General features: G+C 42.0%; 1 protein-coding gene across 3 annotated transcripts in view; it reads left to right on the forward strand.

Annotated features, from left to right (window-relative positions):
• The window catches only part of LOC111966537 (pleckstrin homology domain-containing family M member 2-like), a 52627-nt gene that overhangs the window by 30104 nt on the left and 5708 nt on the right, over positions 1-16815 (forward strand). For 2 of the 3 annotated variants that reach the window (XM_023991262.2, XM_023991263.2), the window contains 7 exons: positions 6-94; positions 368-500; positions 2151-2339; positions 10513-10580; positions 10910-11069; positions 15839-16018; positions 16684-16800. In XM_023991262.2, coding sequence (XP_023847030.1) covers positions 6-94; positions 368-500; positions 2151-2339; positions 10513-10580; positions 10910-11069; positions 15839-16018; positions 16684-16800 — 936 coding nt within the window. Of the gene's footprint in view, positions 1-5; positions 95-367; positions 501-2150; positions 2346-10512; positions 10581-10909; positions 11070-15838; positions 16019-16683; positions 16801-16815 lie in introns of those variants that run through there. The other variant, XM_023991264.2, reaches the window with a different exon arrangement.

Below are 16815 nucleotides of genomic sequence, written 5' to 3' on the forward strand. Positions count from 1 at the left end.
CTCAGGTGGGCGTGGACCAGCAGACGGTCACGCTGGTCTGCACAAACCGAAGACGCCAGTTTCTCCTGGACACATCCGACTCCTCGTTGACTATGTGAGTGCTTCCTCTCCTCTGCCCTGCTCTCCCCTTCTCCCTGGCGGCATCTTTATAGTCTAAGGTGGCTTCCGCTCCCATTTCCTTTCCTCCAAATGCACGGACACTAAAGGGCTGAACTGAGAAAGCAAGTTCCTAGTTGGCATGCCCTCACTTAGATCATGTTTTCATATCAGTATGGATGAAGGAGAGGAGACCAGTAGAATAAATCACTCTTTATCCCTCCCTCTCTTTTCTAATCCAGTATGCTCTTTTTCTTTCTCTATCCTTCAGCTGGTTCCTGGCAGCCCTGAAGTCGGCCATGATTAAGGGGTGCAGGGAGCCTCCTTACCCCTCGGTGCTGACYGACGCCACCATGGAGAAACTAGCCCTCACTAAGTTTGTCTCCCAGGAGTCTCACTGTGAGGTGAGGAACACAGATATCTAGCTAGGCCTGCACAGTAACATCAGTTCTCAGGCTCTGTCATGTAAATGAAAGACAAATGTCATGTTTGAAAATGCCTGGATACTGATTTATGCTCAAGAAGTGAAGTCTAAATTTGATTGGAATCAAATTACAATAGGCACTTAACCGTCATAAATTATGGATTACATCTGATGGAGTGGTTATATGCATCAGTAGACATCACCTGCTCAATCATATGTGTTCTACAGTATACACTACCGTTCAAAAGTATACACTACCGTTCAAAAGTTTGGGGTCACTTAGAAATGTCCTTGTATTTGAAAGAAAAGCACTTTTTTGTCCATTTAACATCAAATTGATCAGAAATACAGTGTAGACATAGTTAATGTTGTAAATGACTATTGTAGCTGGAAACGGTAGATATTTAACGGAATATCTACATAGGCGTACAGAGGCCCTTTATCAGCAACCATCACTCCTGTTCCAATGGCATGTTGTGTTAGCTAATCCAAGTTTATCATTTTAAAAGGCTAATTGATCATTAGAAAACCCTTTTGCAATTATGTTAGCAGAGCTGAAAACTGTTGTCCTGATTAAAGAAGCAATAACACTGGCATTTGAGGGTTCGATTACAGGCTCAAAATGGCCAGAAACAAAGAACTTTCTTCTGAAACTCGCCAGTCTGTTCTTGTTCTGAGAAATGAAGGCTATTCCATGTGAGAAATTGCCAAGAAACTGAAGATCTTGTACAATGCTGTGTACTACTCCCTTCACAGAACAGTGAAGAGGCATCTCCGGGATGCTGGCATTCTAAGCCAATAAAAATATAAGATTAAGATGGGCAAAAGAACACCGACACTAGGAACTCTGCCTAGAAGGCCAGCATCCCGGAGTCGCCTCTTCACTGTTGGTGTTTTGCGGATACTATTTCATGAAGCTGCCAGTTAAGGACTTGTGAGGTGTCTGTTTCTCAAACTAGACACTATAATGTACTAGTCCTCTTGCTCAGTTGTGCACCGAGGCCTCCCACTCCTCTTTATACTCTGGTTAGAGCCAATTTGCGCTGTCCTGTGAAGGGAGTAGTACACAGCGTTGTACGAGATCTTCAGTTTCTTGGCAATTTTTCGCATGGAATAGCCTTCATTTCTCAGAACAGGAATAGACTGATGAGTTTCAGAAGAAATGTATTTGTTTCTGGCCATTTTGAGCCTGTAATCGAACCCACAAATGCTGATGCTCCAGATACTCAACTAGTCTAAAGAAGGACAGATTTATTGCTTCTTTAATTAGAACAACAGTTTTCAGCTGTGCTAACATAATTGCAAAAGGGTTTTCTAATGATCAATTAGCCTTTTAAAATGATAAACTTGGATTAGATAACACAACGTGCCATTGGAATACAGGAGTGATGGTTGCTGATAATGAGCCTATGTAGATATTACACTTAAAAAACAGTCATTTACAACATGAACAATGTCTACACTGTATTTCTGATCAATTTGATTATTTGACAAAAAATCAGCTTTTCTTTCAAAAACAAGGACTTTTCTGTGACCCCAAACTTTTGAATGGTAGTGTATATGCTCAACACATAACAATGAGTAATAGACAAATGATAGAATTGTTTATTGACACTGTGTGTCTCTGTAGGTTTCTGAAGTGGTCATCCGCCTGTATTCTTTGGTCCACTGGGAGGACCCCATGGATGTGACTCTGGCCCCCCAGACAGCCTTGGTGGGTGCTGGAGATTCCTCCAGCACTAAAGAGGGACCCTTACTCTACAGAGCAGGCACCACCTACCTGGGCAAGGAGCTGTGGAAGAGCTGTTACCTCGTACTGAGSTATGTATGGGCAGCCATAGGCTTTTAGTGGCACAATATGCAGAAATCCCTCCACCATTGCCTGRTTGCTAAAATTCTGAACTGTTTCCATTATTTCAGTTTGTGACAAAACAAGTAATGTAGAGATTCATTGTACAATCTAAACCGCTGTGAAATATATTTTCAATAACCAAAAATAGTATTTTTTAGCTATTTGAAGCCGGTGTACTATACTTAAGGCTGGGGAGCATAGAAATAGCGCACATAGAACGGATCTACCGCTTATCAGACTTTCAGTCAGAATGACAGATCTATAACTCACATTTCTATGTGAATTTGGTCGGGTTGTCCACAAAGCTACACATTACGCCTTTTAATATAACCAATCAAATTTCAATCAATCAATTATAAAGCGAACCACTCGAGGTGAAAGAACGGCTAGACCTCCTCAGCCATTGCACCAGCTGTTGTCATCGGCTGTTCTATTGTAAGAAACATCTTGGTTCCCGGGGCAAAAACCCTATACTATCCTGGAGCACAAGTACAGGGCATTACAAGGCTGCTTCCGACCGTTCTATGACAGATGCCGGGAGCTGATGCTGTCGTCATCCATGTGGGGTCAAATGACATTAGGAGTGCTAGCTTGGAACTTCTGAAAATGGATTATGAGGAACTTATTCTAGTACTGAAAGATTCCAAGAAGCGCACAATTATTTCACGTCCGGTACCATCGTTGGGCCGCGGTGTGAAAGATTTAGCATGCTACTGGCATTACACACCTGGCTAAAAGATTACTGTAGCTCTGTTGGAATCACTTTTATAGATAACTTTGACACCTTCTGGAAACCGAGAATGCTGTACATGAATGACTGAGTCCATCCAAATCATCTTGTCTCCTGAACTCCACACATTTCAAGACAATGACTTATCAATGACTCAAGACCAGCTCTGTTAATCCCTACCATTGTGTCACTGAGTTGTCATAATGCTGCAACAAATGTACATTATCCCAGGGGCTTTGGCAGACACTAAATGCCCCTGTTGATCCTAAAGCTATTGTATGCAGTAATCATCTGCCTATGAACCAGAGTTATACTGTCAGCACTGAGGCGGTGTGCCCTAGTAGGAAGTCCACTGAGTGTAGCTCACCCTGCAATATCAGCTCAAACATAACTAACATGAGCATGTTTACTTCTGCTAAGTTTCCCAGTAAAGCAATAATAACAATCAAGCATCCCAGAAAAGTGCTAAAAATAGCCCACATTAGCATACAGTTGAAGTCGGAAGTGTGTTTTTCACAATTCCTGACATTTAATCCTAGTAAAAATTCCCTGTCTCAGGTCAGTTAGGATCATCACTTTTATTTTAAGATTGTGGAATGTCAGAATAATAGTAGAGAATCAAATCAAGTTTATTTTATATAGCCCTTCGTACATCAGCTAATATCTCGAAGTGCTGTACAGAAACCCAGCCTAAAACCCCAAACAGCAAGCAATGCATGGTGTAGAAGCACGGTGGCTAGGAAAAAACTCCCTAGAAAGGCCAAAACCTAGGAAGAAACCTAGAGAGGAACCAGGCTATGAGGGGTGGCCAGTCCTCTTCTGGCTGTGCCGGGTGGAGATTATAACAGAACATGGCCAAGATGTTCAAATGTTCATAAATGACCAGCATGGTCAAATAATAATAATCACAGTAGTTATCGAGGGTGTAGCAGTCAGCACCTCAGGAGTAAATGTCAGTTGGCTTTTCATAGCCGATCATTAAGAGTATCTCTACGCTCCTGCGGTCTCTAGAGAGTTGAAAACAGCAGGTCTGGGACAGGTAGCACATCCGGTGAACAGGTCAGGGTTCCATAGCCGCAGGCAGAACAGTTGAAACTGGAACAGCAGCAAGGCCAGGTGGACTGGGGACAGCAAGGAGTCATCATGCCCGGTAGTCTGGCGCATGGTCCTAGGGCTCAGGTCCTCCGTGAGAGAGAAAGAAAGAGAGAGAGAATTAGAGAGAGCATACCCAAATTCACACAGGACACCGGATAAGACAGGAGAAGTACTCCAGATTAACCAACTGACCCTAGCCCCCGACACAAACTACTGCAGCATAAATACTGGAGGCTGAGACAGGAGGGGTCAGGAGACACTGTGGCCCATCCGATGATACCCCCGGACGGGGCCAAACAGGAAGGATATAACCCCACCCACTTTGCCAAAGCACAGCCCCCGCACCACTAGAGGGATATCTTCAACCACCAACTTACAATCCTGAGACAAGGCGAGTATAGCCCACAAAGATCTCCGCCACGGCACAACCCAAGGGGGGGCGCCAACCCAGACAGGAAGATCGCGTCAGTAACTCAACCCACTCAAGTGACGCACCCCTCCTAGGGACGGCATGAAAGAGCACCAGTAAGCCAGTGACTCAGCCCCTGTAATAGGGTTAGAGGCAGAGAATCCCAGTGGAGAGAGGGAAACCGGCCAGGCAGAGACAGCAAGGGCGGTTCGTGGCTCCAGTGCCTTTCTGTTCAAAGAAAGTGTGTGCCCACTAGAAAGTGTGTGCCCTCAGGCCTGGAGGGAAGGGAAGCAAAAGTCATTCCCCTACCTAAGAATAATGAAGCCCCCTCGACTAACTCAAATAGCAGACAAATCAGCCTGTTACTAACCCTTAGTAAACTTTTGGGAAAAATTGTGTTGGCCAGATACAATGCCATTTTACAGTAAAAGAAAATTGACAACTGACTTTCAGCTTGCTTAAAGGGAAGGACATTCAACAAGCACAGCACTTACACAAATGACTGATGATTGGCTGAGAGAAATTGATGATAAAAAGATTGTGGGAGCTGYGTTACACTTCAGTGCAGCTTTTGAAATTATCGATCATAGTCTGCTGCTGATAAAACGTATGTGTTATGGCTTTACACCCCCTGCTATATTGTGGATAAAGAATGACATGTCTGACAGAACACAGAGGATGCTCTTTAATGGAACCTCTATAACATAATCCAGGTAGACTCAGGAATTTCCCAGGGCAGCTGTCTAGGCACCTTTTTTTCAATCTTTACTAATCAAATCAAATGCTTGTGCTTCTAGTTCCGACCATGCAGTAATATCTAACAAGTAATCTAACCTAACAATTTCACAACTACCTTATACACACACAAGTGTAAAGGAATGCATAAGAATATGTACATAAAAATATATGAATGAGTGATGGCATAACGGCATAGGCAAGATGCAGTAGATGGTATAGAGTACAGTATATACATATGAGATGAGTAATGTAGGGTATGTAAACATTATATAAAGTGGCATTGTTTAAAGTGGCTAGTGATACATTTATTACATAWGTTTTTCCATTATTAAAGTGGCTAGAGTTGAGTCAGTATGTTGGCAGCAGCCACTCAGTGTTAGTGATGGCTGTTTAATAGTCTGATGGCCTTGAGATAGAAGCTGTTTTTCAGTCTCTCGGTCCCTGCTTTGATGCACCTGTACTTACCTCGCCTTCTGGATGATAGCGGGGTGAACAGGCAGTGGCTTGGTTGGTTGTTGTCCTTGATTATCTTTTTGGCCTTCCTGTGACATCGGGGGGGTGTAGGTGTCCTGGAGGCACTAATGACATGGCTTTGAGTAAAGTCAGTGTGTCTGTATGCGGATGACTAAACACTATATACGTTAGCTACTACAGCAACTGAAATGACTGCAACACTTAACAAAGAGCTGCAGTTCGTTTCAGAATGGGTGGAAAGTAAAAAGTTAGTCTTAAATATTTCAACAACTAAAAGCATTGTATTTGGAACATATCATTCACTAAACCCTAAATCTCAACTAAATCTTGTAGTTAATAATGTGGAAATTGAGCAAGTTGTGGTGACTAAACTGCTTGGAGCAACCCTGGATTGTAAACTGTCATAGTCAAAACATGTTGATACAACAGTAGCTAAGATGGGGAGAAGTCTGTCCATAATAAAGCGCTGCTCTGCCTTCTTAACAACGCTATCAACAAGGCAGGTATATTATGTACTGTTATCTTTTGTTTTATGTGTGATGTAAGTGCCTTATTGTGTTTGGACCCCAGGAAGAGTAGCTGCTGCCTTGGCAGCAGCTAATGGGGATCCCTAATAAATCCATCTCTCACATGGGTAGGCAGACCATTCCATGAAAATGTAGCTCTATAGGAGAAAGCCCTGCCTCTGGCTGTTTGCTTAGAATTTCTATGTACAATAAGTAGGCCTGCGTTTTGTGACTGTAGCATACGTGTAGGTATGTACGGCAGGACGAAATCGGAGAGATGGGTAGGAGCAAGTCCATGTATGCTTTGTAGGTTAGCAGTAAAACCTTGAAATCAGCCCTAGTCTTAACAGGACGCCAGTGTAGAGAGGCTAGCAGTGGAGTAATATGATCAATTTTTTTGTTTCTAGTCAAGTCTATTTAGGGCTTTATCCGGGTAGTTGGAGAGTACAGCATTGCAGTAGTCTAATTTAGAAGTGACAAAAGCATGGATTAGGTTTTCTGCATAAATATTTGGCAAAATGTTCAGATTTTTTGCGATGTTACRAAGATGGAAAAAAAGCTGCCCTTGAAATATTCTTGATATGTTCATCAAATGAGAGATCAAGGTCCAGAGTAACACCAAGGTTCTTCAGTTTTTTTGTTGTTGAGACTGCTGTACAACCATCAAGATTAATTGTCAGATCAAACTGCAGCTCTCTTTGTTTCTTGGACCTAGAACTAGCATCTCGGTTCCTTATGTCTGAAGCACAGGCTCTGTGTATCATCCGCATATTAGTGAAAATTGACATTGTGTTTACGAATGACATCACCAAGAGGTAGAATATAGTGAAAACAGTAGTGGTTCTAAAACAGAACCTTGAGGAACACTGAAACTTGCGATTGATTTGTCAGAGGACAMACCATCCACCGAGACGAACCCATATATTTCCGACTGATAAGATCTAAACCAGGCAAGAACTTGTCCGTGTTGATTTAGAGTATCCAATCTCGCCTAAAGAATGTTGGGATCGATGGTGTCAAGCGGCATTAAGGTCTAGGAGCACAAGGATGGATGCAAAACCTTGGTCTGACGCCATTGTAAGGTAATTTACCGCCTTCACGAGCGTGGTCTCAGTACTATGATGGGGTCTAAAAGAGACTGGATCCTTTTGTATTTATTTTTCTTCAGGATGGCAGGAAGTAGATTCGATATAGGCCGGTTTTAACATTTTCCGGGTTAAGGTTTGGCTTTTTCAGGAGAGGCTTTATTACTACCACCTTTAGTGAGTTTGGTATACATCCGGAGGATAGGAAGACGTTTATTATGGTTAACACAGGAATTAGTTATTTCAGTAGTTTAGTTGGAATAGGGTCCAGTAGGGAGCTGGAAGGTTTATAGGCCATGACTATTTTCATAAATGCGTCGAGAGATACAGGATTTCTTTTTTAACTCCATCTCCATTGATCCTAGATCTTGGCAGTTCTGTGCAGACTCAGGACAAATGCGTTTTAGAGAAATATGCATGTTCAAAGAGGAGTCCTTAATTTGCTTTCTAATGATCAAATCAAATGTTATTTGTCACATGCGCCGAATACAACAGGTGTAGGTAGACCTTACAGTGAAATGCTTACTTACAAGCCCTTAACCAACAATGCAGATTGAGGAAAATACCTAAAAAAATAAGTAAGAGATAAGAATAACAAATAATTAAAGAGCAGCAGGAAATAACAATAGCGGGGCTATATACAGGGGGTACCAGTACAGAGTCAGTGTGTGGGGGCACCGGTGTTGAGGTAATTGAGGTAATATGTATGTGTAGGTAGAGTTATTAAAGTGACTATGCATAGATAATAACAGAGAGTAGCAGCAGTGTAGAAGGTGGCGGGGGCAATGCAAGTAGTCCGGGTTGCAATTTGATTAGCTGTTCAGGAGTCTTATGGCTTGGGKGTAGAAGCTGTTTAGCCTCTTGGACCTAGACTTGGCGCTCAGGTACTGCTTTCTGTGCGGTAGCAGAGAGAACAGTCTGACTCGGGTGGCTGGAGTCTGACAATTTTTAGGGCCTTCCTCTGACACTGCCTGGTATAAAGGTCCTGGATGGCGGAAGCTTGTCCCCGGTGATGTACTGGGCCATTCGCACAACCCTCTGTAGTGCCTTGCGGTCGGAGGCCGAGCAGTTGCCCTACCAGGCAGTGATGCAACCTGTCAGGATGCTCTCRATGGTGCAGCTGTAAAACCTTTTGAGGATTTGCGGACCCATGCCAAATCTTTTCAGTCTCCTGAGGGGAAATAGGTTAATGAATTCATTAATGAATTCATTACTGCTGAAGTGAAGGCCATAACTTGGGCTTTGCGACAGTATACCATTTTTGGGGGGGATTTTTTTGTTTTTATTCTCTTCAATCCGTTTGGAAAAGTAGGCAGATCGAGCAGCAGTGAGGGCTCTTCGATATTGCACGGTATTGTCTTTCCAAGCTTGTCGGAAGTCTTCCAGTTTGGTGGAGCGACATTTCCGTTCCAATGTAAACTTAACGCATGTTGGACAAAACCCACTGGATCAATGATGGCTCTGAAAGTCTTTTAGTGGGTCTGTGGACTTTTCCATGTGAATATTGAAGTCACCAAAAAWRWTTATCTGCCATGACTACGAAGTCCGATTTTAGAATTTCAGGGAACACTGTATAAAGTGATTGACAATAGCTATATAAAGTGATTGATGAGGCTCCATAGATTTCATGAATTGAAGCTCAGAAGACAAATGCATTMTTTTTTTCTAGATCGAGGCACAGAAACGGGGGTCTCAATGGGTAAAGCTGTCAGGCTGGCTAACATTGTGGCGTTAGTGCCCTGTCTATGTTGATAGAGAAGACGAGAGCACCCCTCCAACTTGAATGGAGTCAGCACCCCCAGCAGGCCAGGCTTGGTCCTGTTTGTGGGGGAGTCCTAGAAAGAGGGCCAGTTATCTACAAATTCTATCTTTTAGGAGGGGCAGAAAACCGTTTTCAACCAGCGTTTGTTGTGCAAGTCTGCTGTAGAGCTCATCATTCCCCTTAACTGGGAGGGGGCCAGAGACAATTACTTGATTCCAACACATCTTTCTAGCTAAGTTACAAGCTGAAGTTATGTTGCGCTTGGTGACCTGACTGTTTCATCCTAACGTTGTTAGTGCCGACGTGGACAACATACCCCTATGCCATCTACACGCGCCAGTTTCAGCCTTAGCCAGCACCATCTTCAGATTAGCCTTTACGTCGGTAGCCCTGCCCCCTGGTAAACAATGAATGATCGCTGGTTGATTATTTTTAAGTCTAATATTGCGGGTAATGGAGTCTCAAATGACTAGGGTTTTCAATTTGTGGGAGGGAGGCTTCGGCAGCTCAGACTTGGGTAGAGGAGAGACATGAGAAGGCTCGGGCTCTGACACAGTGGGGAAAACCGGGTGAAAGTTAATATCGCCTGAGTGAGCGGCACCGGTGTGGCTCGACATGCTCGACAGCATTGCTTTCCAGAAGCCATGAGAAAATGATCTGGCTGCTGGGACTGTGCAGGGGGATTAACACAACTACCTGTATTTATTGGTAGCACAGACGCTGTATCATTCTTTCCTACACTTAAATTCCTCTTGCCTAACGATTTGCGTCTGATGCAGAGCTTACAACTCTGCTATCCTCACCATAACATGATAGTTCTCCTGTATATTATGAGTACAGCGAATGCAATGAGAAGGCATAATGTTACTTAGCTATTTTTCGACTGGAGGAGGTCCTGCAGGTCTATGTCCAGATAAAGTGTCCAGGGTGAAAAAGTTGTGTGAGGACAAAGCTAAGGCGTTGATAAATTTGTTTAATACAGTTTGATTAAATAGTTATTAAGAGTAAAAAGCAAAATATCAACAAGCAGTATGGAGACAACACCTTATTAGACATTATGAAGGCTCATACATGCTTAAACAAGTAATAAAGCATTATACCTGAATGCTTTAAGTGTTACCGATTTTACATATCTGCCTCTTACATTTGTAATAGAATGTTGTGTAACTTTACTTTAACAGGTTGAAGAATGGCTACAATAACCATTTAACATGCTGTTCTTATTTTAATGAAACTGCAATATTAAATGTAATAATATAATGCCAATCATACATTTCATATGAATAGCTCTTTCATACATTACATACAATAATATATTTCAATAATGTGATCCTCTTGTTCAGCAATGGGAATCTGTACCAGTATACAGAAAAGAGTGATGCGACACCACTGATGTCCATCACTATGGGGTAAGTCATACTGTGTTACTGCTCATACTCGTGTGTGCTGTGTATGTTTATGGTGGGGTAATTTTCACAAGAGAATGGATTTGTGGCTAGAGCTTTTATGGATCAAGTGGTTAGAACAAGTGGACTGGGTTCAAACATAGTTGATCACACTTATTTTGCTGAATCATCCGAAGTCATTATTTGAGAAATACCCATAGATACTATATCTATTGCTATGAAAATAAAATGTTTTACCCTCTCTTATTTAATTGGAAATAGTAGGCTATGGTTGACTTCATCTTTTAATTGTTGTTTGACCATCTATGTGTACTCTCTTTTTCTTAATCCAGGGGTGAGCACTGCGGAGGTTGCCGGCGCTCCAACAGCACAGAGCTGCCTCATGCCTTCCAGGTGATCCTCACAGAGCGGCCTCCTCTGGTGCTGAGCGCTGACAATGAGGGAGACATGTCCGACTGGATGCTGGTGCTCTGCCAGTCAGTCTCCAAAGGGGTGAGGACACACACACGCTGCACTCTGACACAGATGCACTTTGACTCACACACACCTTGTACACACACTCACATATCACCTACATACTTCCCAGCACATGTTTAAAACTCACCTCATGGCTGCTTGGCTTTGCTCACAGCCCTGTGGGAAAATTAGTGACCATGCATGGCTGTACATGCAGATTTTGCCATGTTATTGGCATGAGGAGCAGAATACCCTAGTAGTATTCAAAACCTTTGTATGTATGAACTGTCCCACACCATGTCGTTCCTTCTCTCCCACCTTTTGAGTACAGTTCCTCCAGATTAAATCGAAGATTCACTGCAGAAAAGTGATCTTTCCATGATTTTAAATCTTGAATTCCAGATTATTTTTATTTTGTTTATCTATAGCTCTTAACGTACTTTGGTGCGAAAAGTGCAAGTCAATCCCAGAACAACAGCAAAGGACCTTGTGAAGATGCTGGAGGAAACAGGTACAAAAGTATCTATAACCAGTACTATATCGACATAACCTGAAAGACCGCTCAGCAAGGAAGAAGCCACTGCTCCAAAACCGCCATAAAAAAGCCAGACTACGGTTTGCAACTGCACATGGGGACAAAGATCGTACTTTTTGAAGAAATGTCCTCTGGTCTGATGAAACAAAAATAGAACTGTTTGGCCATAATGACCATCGTTATGTTTGGAGGAAAAAGGGGGAGACTTGCAAGCCGAAGAACACCATCCCAACCGTGAAGCACGGGGGTGGCAGCATCATGTAGTGGGGGTGCTTTGCTGCAGGAGGGACTGGTGCACTTCACAAAATAGATGAAATCATGAGGAAGGAACATTATGTGGATATATTGAAGCAACATCTCAAGACATCAGTCAGGAAGTTAAAGCTTGGTCGCGAATGGGTCTTCCAAATGGACAATGACCCCAAGCATAGTTCCAAAGTTGTGGCAAAATGGCTTAAGGACAACGACGTCAAGGTATTGGCGTGGCCATCACAAAGCCCTAACCTCAATCCCATAGAACATTTGTGGGCAAAACTGAAAAAGCGTGCGAGCAAAAAGGCCTTATAAACCTGACTCAGATACACCAGCTATGTCAGGAGGAATGGGCCAAAATTCACCCAACTTATTGTGGGAAGCTTGTGGAAGGCTACCCGAAACGTTTGACCCAAGTTCAACAATTTAAAGGCAATGCTACCAACTACTAATTGAGTGTCTGTAAACTTCTGACTCACTGGGAATGTGATGAAAGAAATAAAAGTTTAAATAAATCATTCTCTCTACAATTATTCTGACATTTCACATTGTTAAAATGAAGTGGTGATCCTAACTGACCTAGGACAGGGAATTTTTACTAGGATTAAAAGTTCAGGAATTGTGAAAAACTGAGTTTAAATGTATTTGGCTAAGCAAAGAGGCACTGAGTTTGAAGGTAGGCCTTGAAATACACACATWTAWATGTGTKTATGTAAACTTCTGACTTCAACTGTATTTAGCCTATGTACTTAAAACCTCTTGAAGCTAGGGGGCAGAATTTGGAGAGAAAAAACGTTCCCAAGGTAAACGGACTTTCTCAGGCTCAGATATTAGAATATGTCAAAATATTGTCTGTGAGTATAACAGAACTGATTTCGCAGGCGATAACCTGAGGAACTCCAACCCGGAAGTGCTTTAAAAAAAATAATAATCCTTGTTCCATTGCTTGCCCATCTATTTAAAGGCGTATCAACCAGATTTCTTTTCCAATGGCTTCCTCAGGCTGTGACCAGGCTTTAGACATAGTTTCAGGCTTTTATTTTGAAAAATGAGCGAGATTTATCAAAACGCGTCAGTGGATGACCAGGTGTCCTTTGATTGGTTCCTGCGCAGGAGAGATTTTTGCTCGACATTTTCTATCTCTGTAGAATTTACCAGTTTACCGTCTGGTTGAAATATGATCGATTATGTATGTTAAAAACAACCTGAGGATTGATTATAAAAAACCTTTGACATGTTTCTACGAACATTACGGATACTTTTTGGAATTTACGTCKGCCCTTCAGTACCAGAACGAGCTTGTGGTTTTCTGAACATAACGCGCAAACCAAATGGCAATTTTTGGTTATAAAACTAATCTTTATCGAACAAAAATAACATTTATTGTGTAACTGGGAGTCTCGTGAGTACAAACATCTGRAGATTATCAAAGGTAAGCGATTAATTTGATTGCTTTTCTGACTTTCGTGACCAAGCTAATTTAAGGCTAGCATTTCTAGCAGTGATTGATACACTCACAAACGCTTGGATTGCTTTCGCTGTAAAGCATATTTTCAAAATCTGACACGATAGGTGGATTAACAACAAGCTAAGCTGTGTTTTGGTATATTTCACTTGTGATTCCATGATTATAAATATTTTTAGTATTATTTTTGAGTTTGGCGCGCTGCCAATTCAGCGGTTGTTTACAAAAATGATCCCRTAAAAGGGATCCGTGCGGCAAGAAGTTAATCTCTAGGAGACAGAACACGTCTCCTTCTTGAGAGGTATGACGGCTGCGTGGTCCCATGGTGTTTATACTTGTGTACTATTGTTTGTACAGATGAACATGGTACGTTCAGGTGTTTGGTAATTGCTCCCAAGGATGAACCAGACTTGTGGAGGTCTACAATTTTTTTTCTGGGGTCTTGGCTCATTTTCTTTTGATTTTCCCATGATGTCGAGCAAAGAGGCACTGAGTTTGAAAGTAGGCCTTGAAATACATCCTCAGGTACACCACCTCCAATTGACTAAAATTATGTCAATTAGCCTATCAGAAGCTTCTAAAGCCATGACATAGATTTTTTGAATTTTCCAAGCTGTTTAAAGCCACAGTCAACTTAGTGTATGTAAACTTCTGACCCACTGGAATTGTGATACAGTGAAATAATMTTGTCTGTAAGCAATTGTTGTAAAAATTACTTGTCATGCACAAAGTAGATGTCTTAACCGACTTGCCAAAACTATAGTTTGTTAACCTCTCTAGGGTATGTGGGATGGTAGCGTCTCCCTTCGTCAACAGCCAGTGAAACTGCAGGGCGCCAAATTCAAAACAACAGAAATCCCATAATTAAAATTCCTCAAACATACATGTATTTAACCATTTTAAAGATACACTGTTGTAAACATGCCCACGTGTCCGATTGAAAAAGGCTTTACAACGAAAGCAAACCAAACGATTATGTTAGGTCAGAGCCAAGTCACAGAAAAACATCAGCTATTTTTCCAGCAAAGAGAGGAGTCACAAAAAGCAGAAATGTAGATAAAAGAATCACTAACCTTTGATCTTCATCAGATGACACTCATAGGACTTCATGTTACACAATACATTATGTTTTGTTCGGTGAAGTTCATTTTATATCCAAAAATCTGAGTTATACATTGGCGCGTTATGTCAGTAGTTCCAAAACATCGCGGATTTTGCAGAGAGCCACATCAATTACAGAAATAGTCATCATAAATGATGATAAATGTTGATGAAATATAAGTGTTATACATGGAATTTTAGATCCACTTTCTCCTAATGCAACCGCTGTGTCAGATTTAAAAAAATAATAAAAAAAAAAAAAATTTTACGGAAAAAGCAAACCAGGCAATAATCTGAGTACGTTGCTCAGACGACAAATCAACCCAAAGAGATATCCGTGATGTGAGATCACAGAAGTCAGAAATACCATTATAAATATTCACTTACATTACATACATTTACATTACATTTAAGTCATTTAGCAGACGCTCTTATCCAGAGCGACTTACAAATTGGAAAGTTCATACATATTCATCCTGGTCCCCCCGTGGGAATGAACCCACAACCCTGGCGTTGCAAGCGCCATGCTACCAACTGAGCCACACGGGACTTACCTTTGATGATCTTCACTCAGAATGCACTCCCAGGAATCTCAGTTACACAATAATGTTTGTTTTGTTCAATAATGTCCATTTATGTCCAAATTCCTCCTTGTTGTTCGCGCGTTCAGTACACAATCTAAACGCGCGTGCAAGCCAGCGGAAAGTATGGACGAAAAACCCAAAAGTTATATTACAGTCCGTAGAAACATGTCAGACGAGTATAGAATCAATCTTTAGGATGTTTTTAACATAAATCTTCAATAATGTTCCAACTGGAGAATTCCTTTGGTCTTCAGAAATGCAATGGAACTCAAGCTAACTCCACATGAACGCGCATGGTCAGATCGTGGCACTCTGGGAGAGACCTTGCTCAATCCCCTCATTGCCCACATCACAGTAGAAGCTTCAAACAAGGTTCTAAAGACTGTTGACATCTAGTGAAAGCCTTAGGAAGTGAAACATGACCCAATTTCCACTATCTTGGATAAGCAAAGAGTTAAACCTATAAACCTCAGATTCCCACTTCCTCTGTTGGATTTTTTCTCCAGGTTTTGCCTGCCATATGAGTTCTGTTATACTCAGACATCATTCGAACAGTTTTAGAAACTTCTGAGTGTTTTCTATCCAAATCTACTAATAATATGCATATCCTAGGATCTGGGCCTGAGTAGCAGCCAGTTTACTCTGGGCACGCTTTTCATCGGACGTGAAAATACTGCCCCCTACCCACGAGAGGTTAACAAAATTTCGGAGTTTAACGAGTTTTAATTACACTTAGGTTGGGGTATGTGAACTTCCGACTTCAACTGTATGTCCGTATTTTATAATTCAATAGACTGGTTTCCTAGACCCCCACCCCCCCCCCATATAAACTGTTTCATTACTTAGCCCTCTCTCTCTGTGACTGCAGGTGATCCCCCAGGGAGTGGCGCCCACGCCATGTATCCCCTGTTGCCTGGTGGTGACGGACAGGGAGCTGCTGACATGCCACCAGGACTGCCAGACCAGCTTCTTCCGTTCGCTGGGCGGAGCTGAGCTCTCTGACATTAGTTCTGTTAGCCTGGAGGACGACAAGGAGTACTGTGTTGTTGTGAGTGACCTCACGCCTGCCTAACCTCTGACCAAATGGCAGTTGTCCTCACTTTCCTGTGCTCTCTGGTCTTTTCTTTCTGTGTCTCAATTAAATTCTCAGAACAAATTGAATTTGTTCTATTGAACATGCCGCCACTATAAAGGCATTTTATTTACATGAAGAATATTGTAGATAATAGGCTGAATCTACCGCACACCCAAAAATGATTAGTAAAGGTGCTGGAGGCAAAATGCTAAACTGGAGAAACAGGACAAAGTCTCTGCATACTTCCAGTCCGATGGAAATGTATTTTAAAAGTACATGAGCTATCATGAGCTATCGACTGACTGAAAGCTCAGCTACTATTAAAATACATTTGCATCTGACTGGAAATGTGCAGACACTTTTTCCTGTTTCTYGAATTATATGAAGAATGCCTTGGGTCCTCGTGTTTTGATTATCAACTAACCCCTTAACCAAAGAGCACCTTCAAACTGGAAAGATGCGCTTCCCATCCATTTTTCTTCTAAATTAAATATTCCTATTAATCCCTGAGGGGAAATTAGAAAGGCATTGACAGGTATTGGAGTTGACTGTTTATCTTGCCCCATACTCTTTTTCTCTAACATTATTTCATTCTCCCTTTCTCCACTCTCTACTCTCTCCCTACTCTCTGTGTGTAGGAGTTTGCATTGGACCGAGCTCAGTTCCTGCCTCCCTGGGTGCTGTACTTCAGTGGCTGTGAAGAGAGAGACCGCCTGCTGGAGGCGCTAGAGAGTGCCTGGAGAGACATTTTCCAGGTAAGGTAGAGAAGA

This window comes from Salvelinus sp. IW2-2015, linkage group LG7 (genome assembly GCF_002910315.2).
Source record: "Salvelinus sp. IW2-2015 linkage group LG7, ASM291031v2, whole genome shotgun sequence".
Taxonomy (NCBI): domain Eukaryota; kingdom Metazoa; phylum Chordata; class Actinopteri; order Salmoniformes; family Salmonidae; genus Salvelinus; species Salvelinus sp. IW2-2015.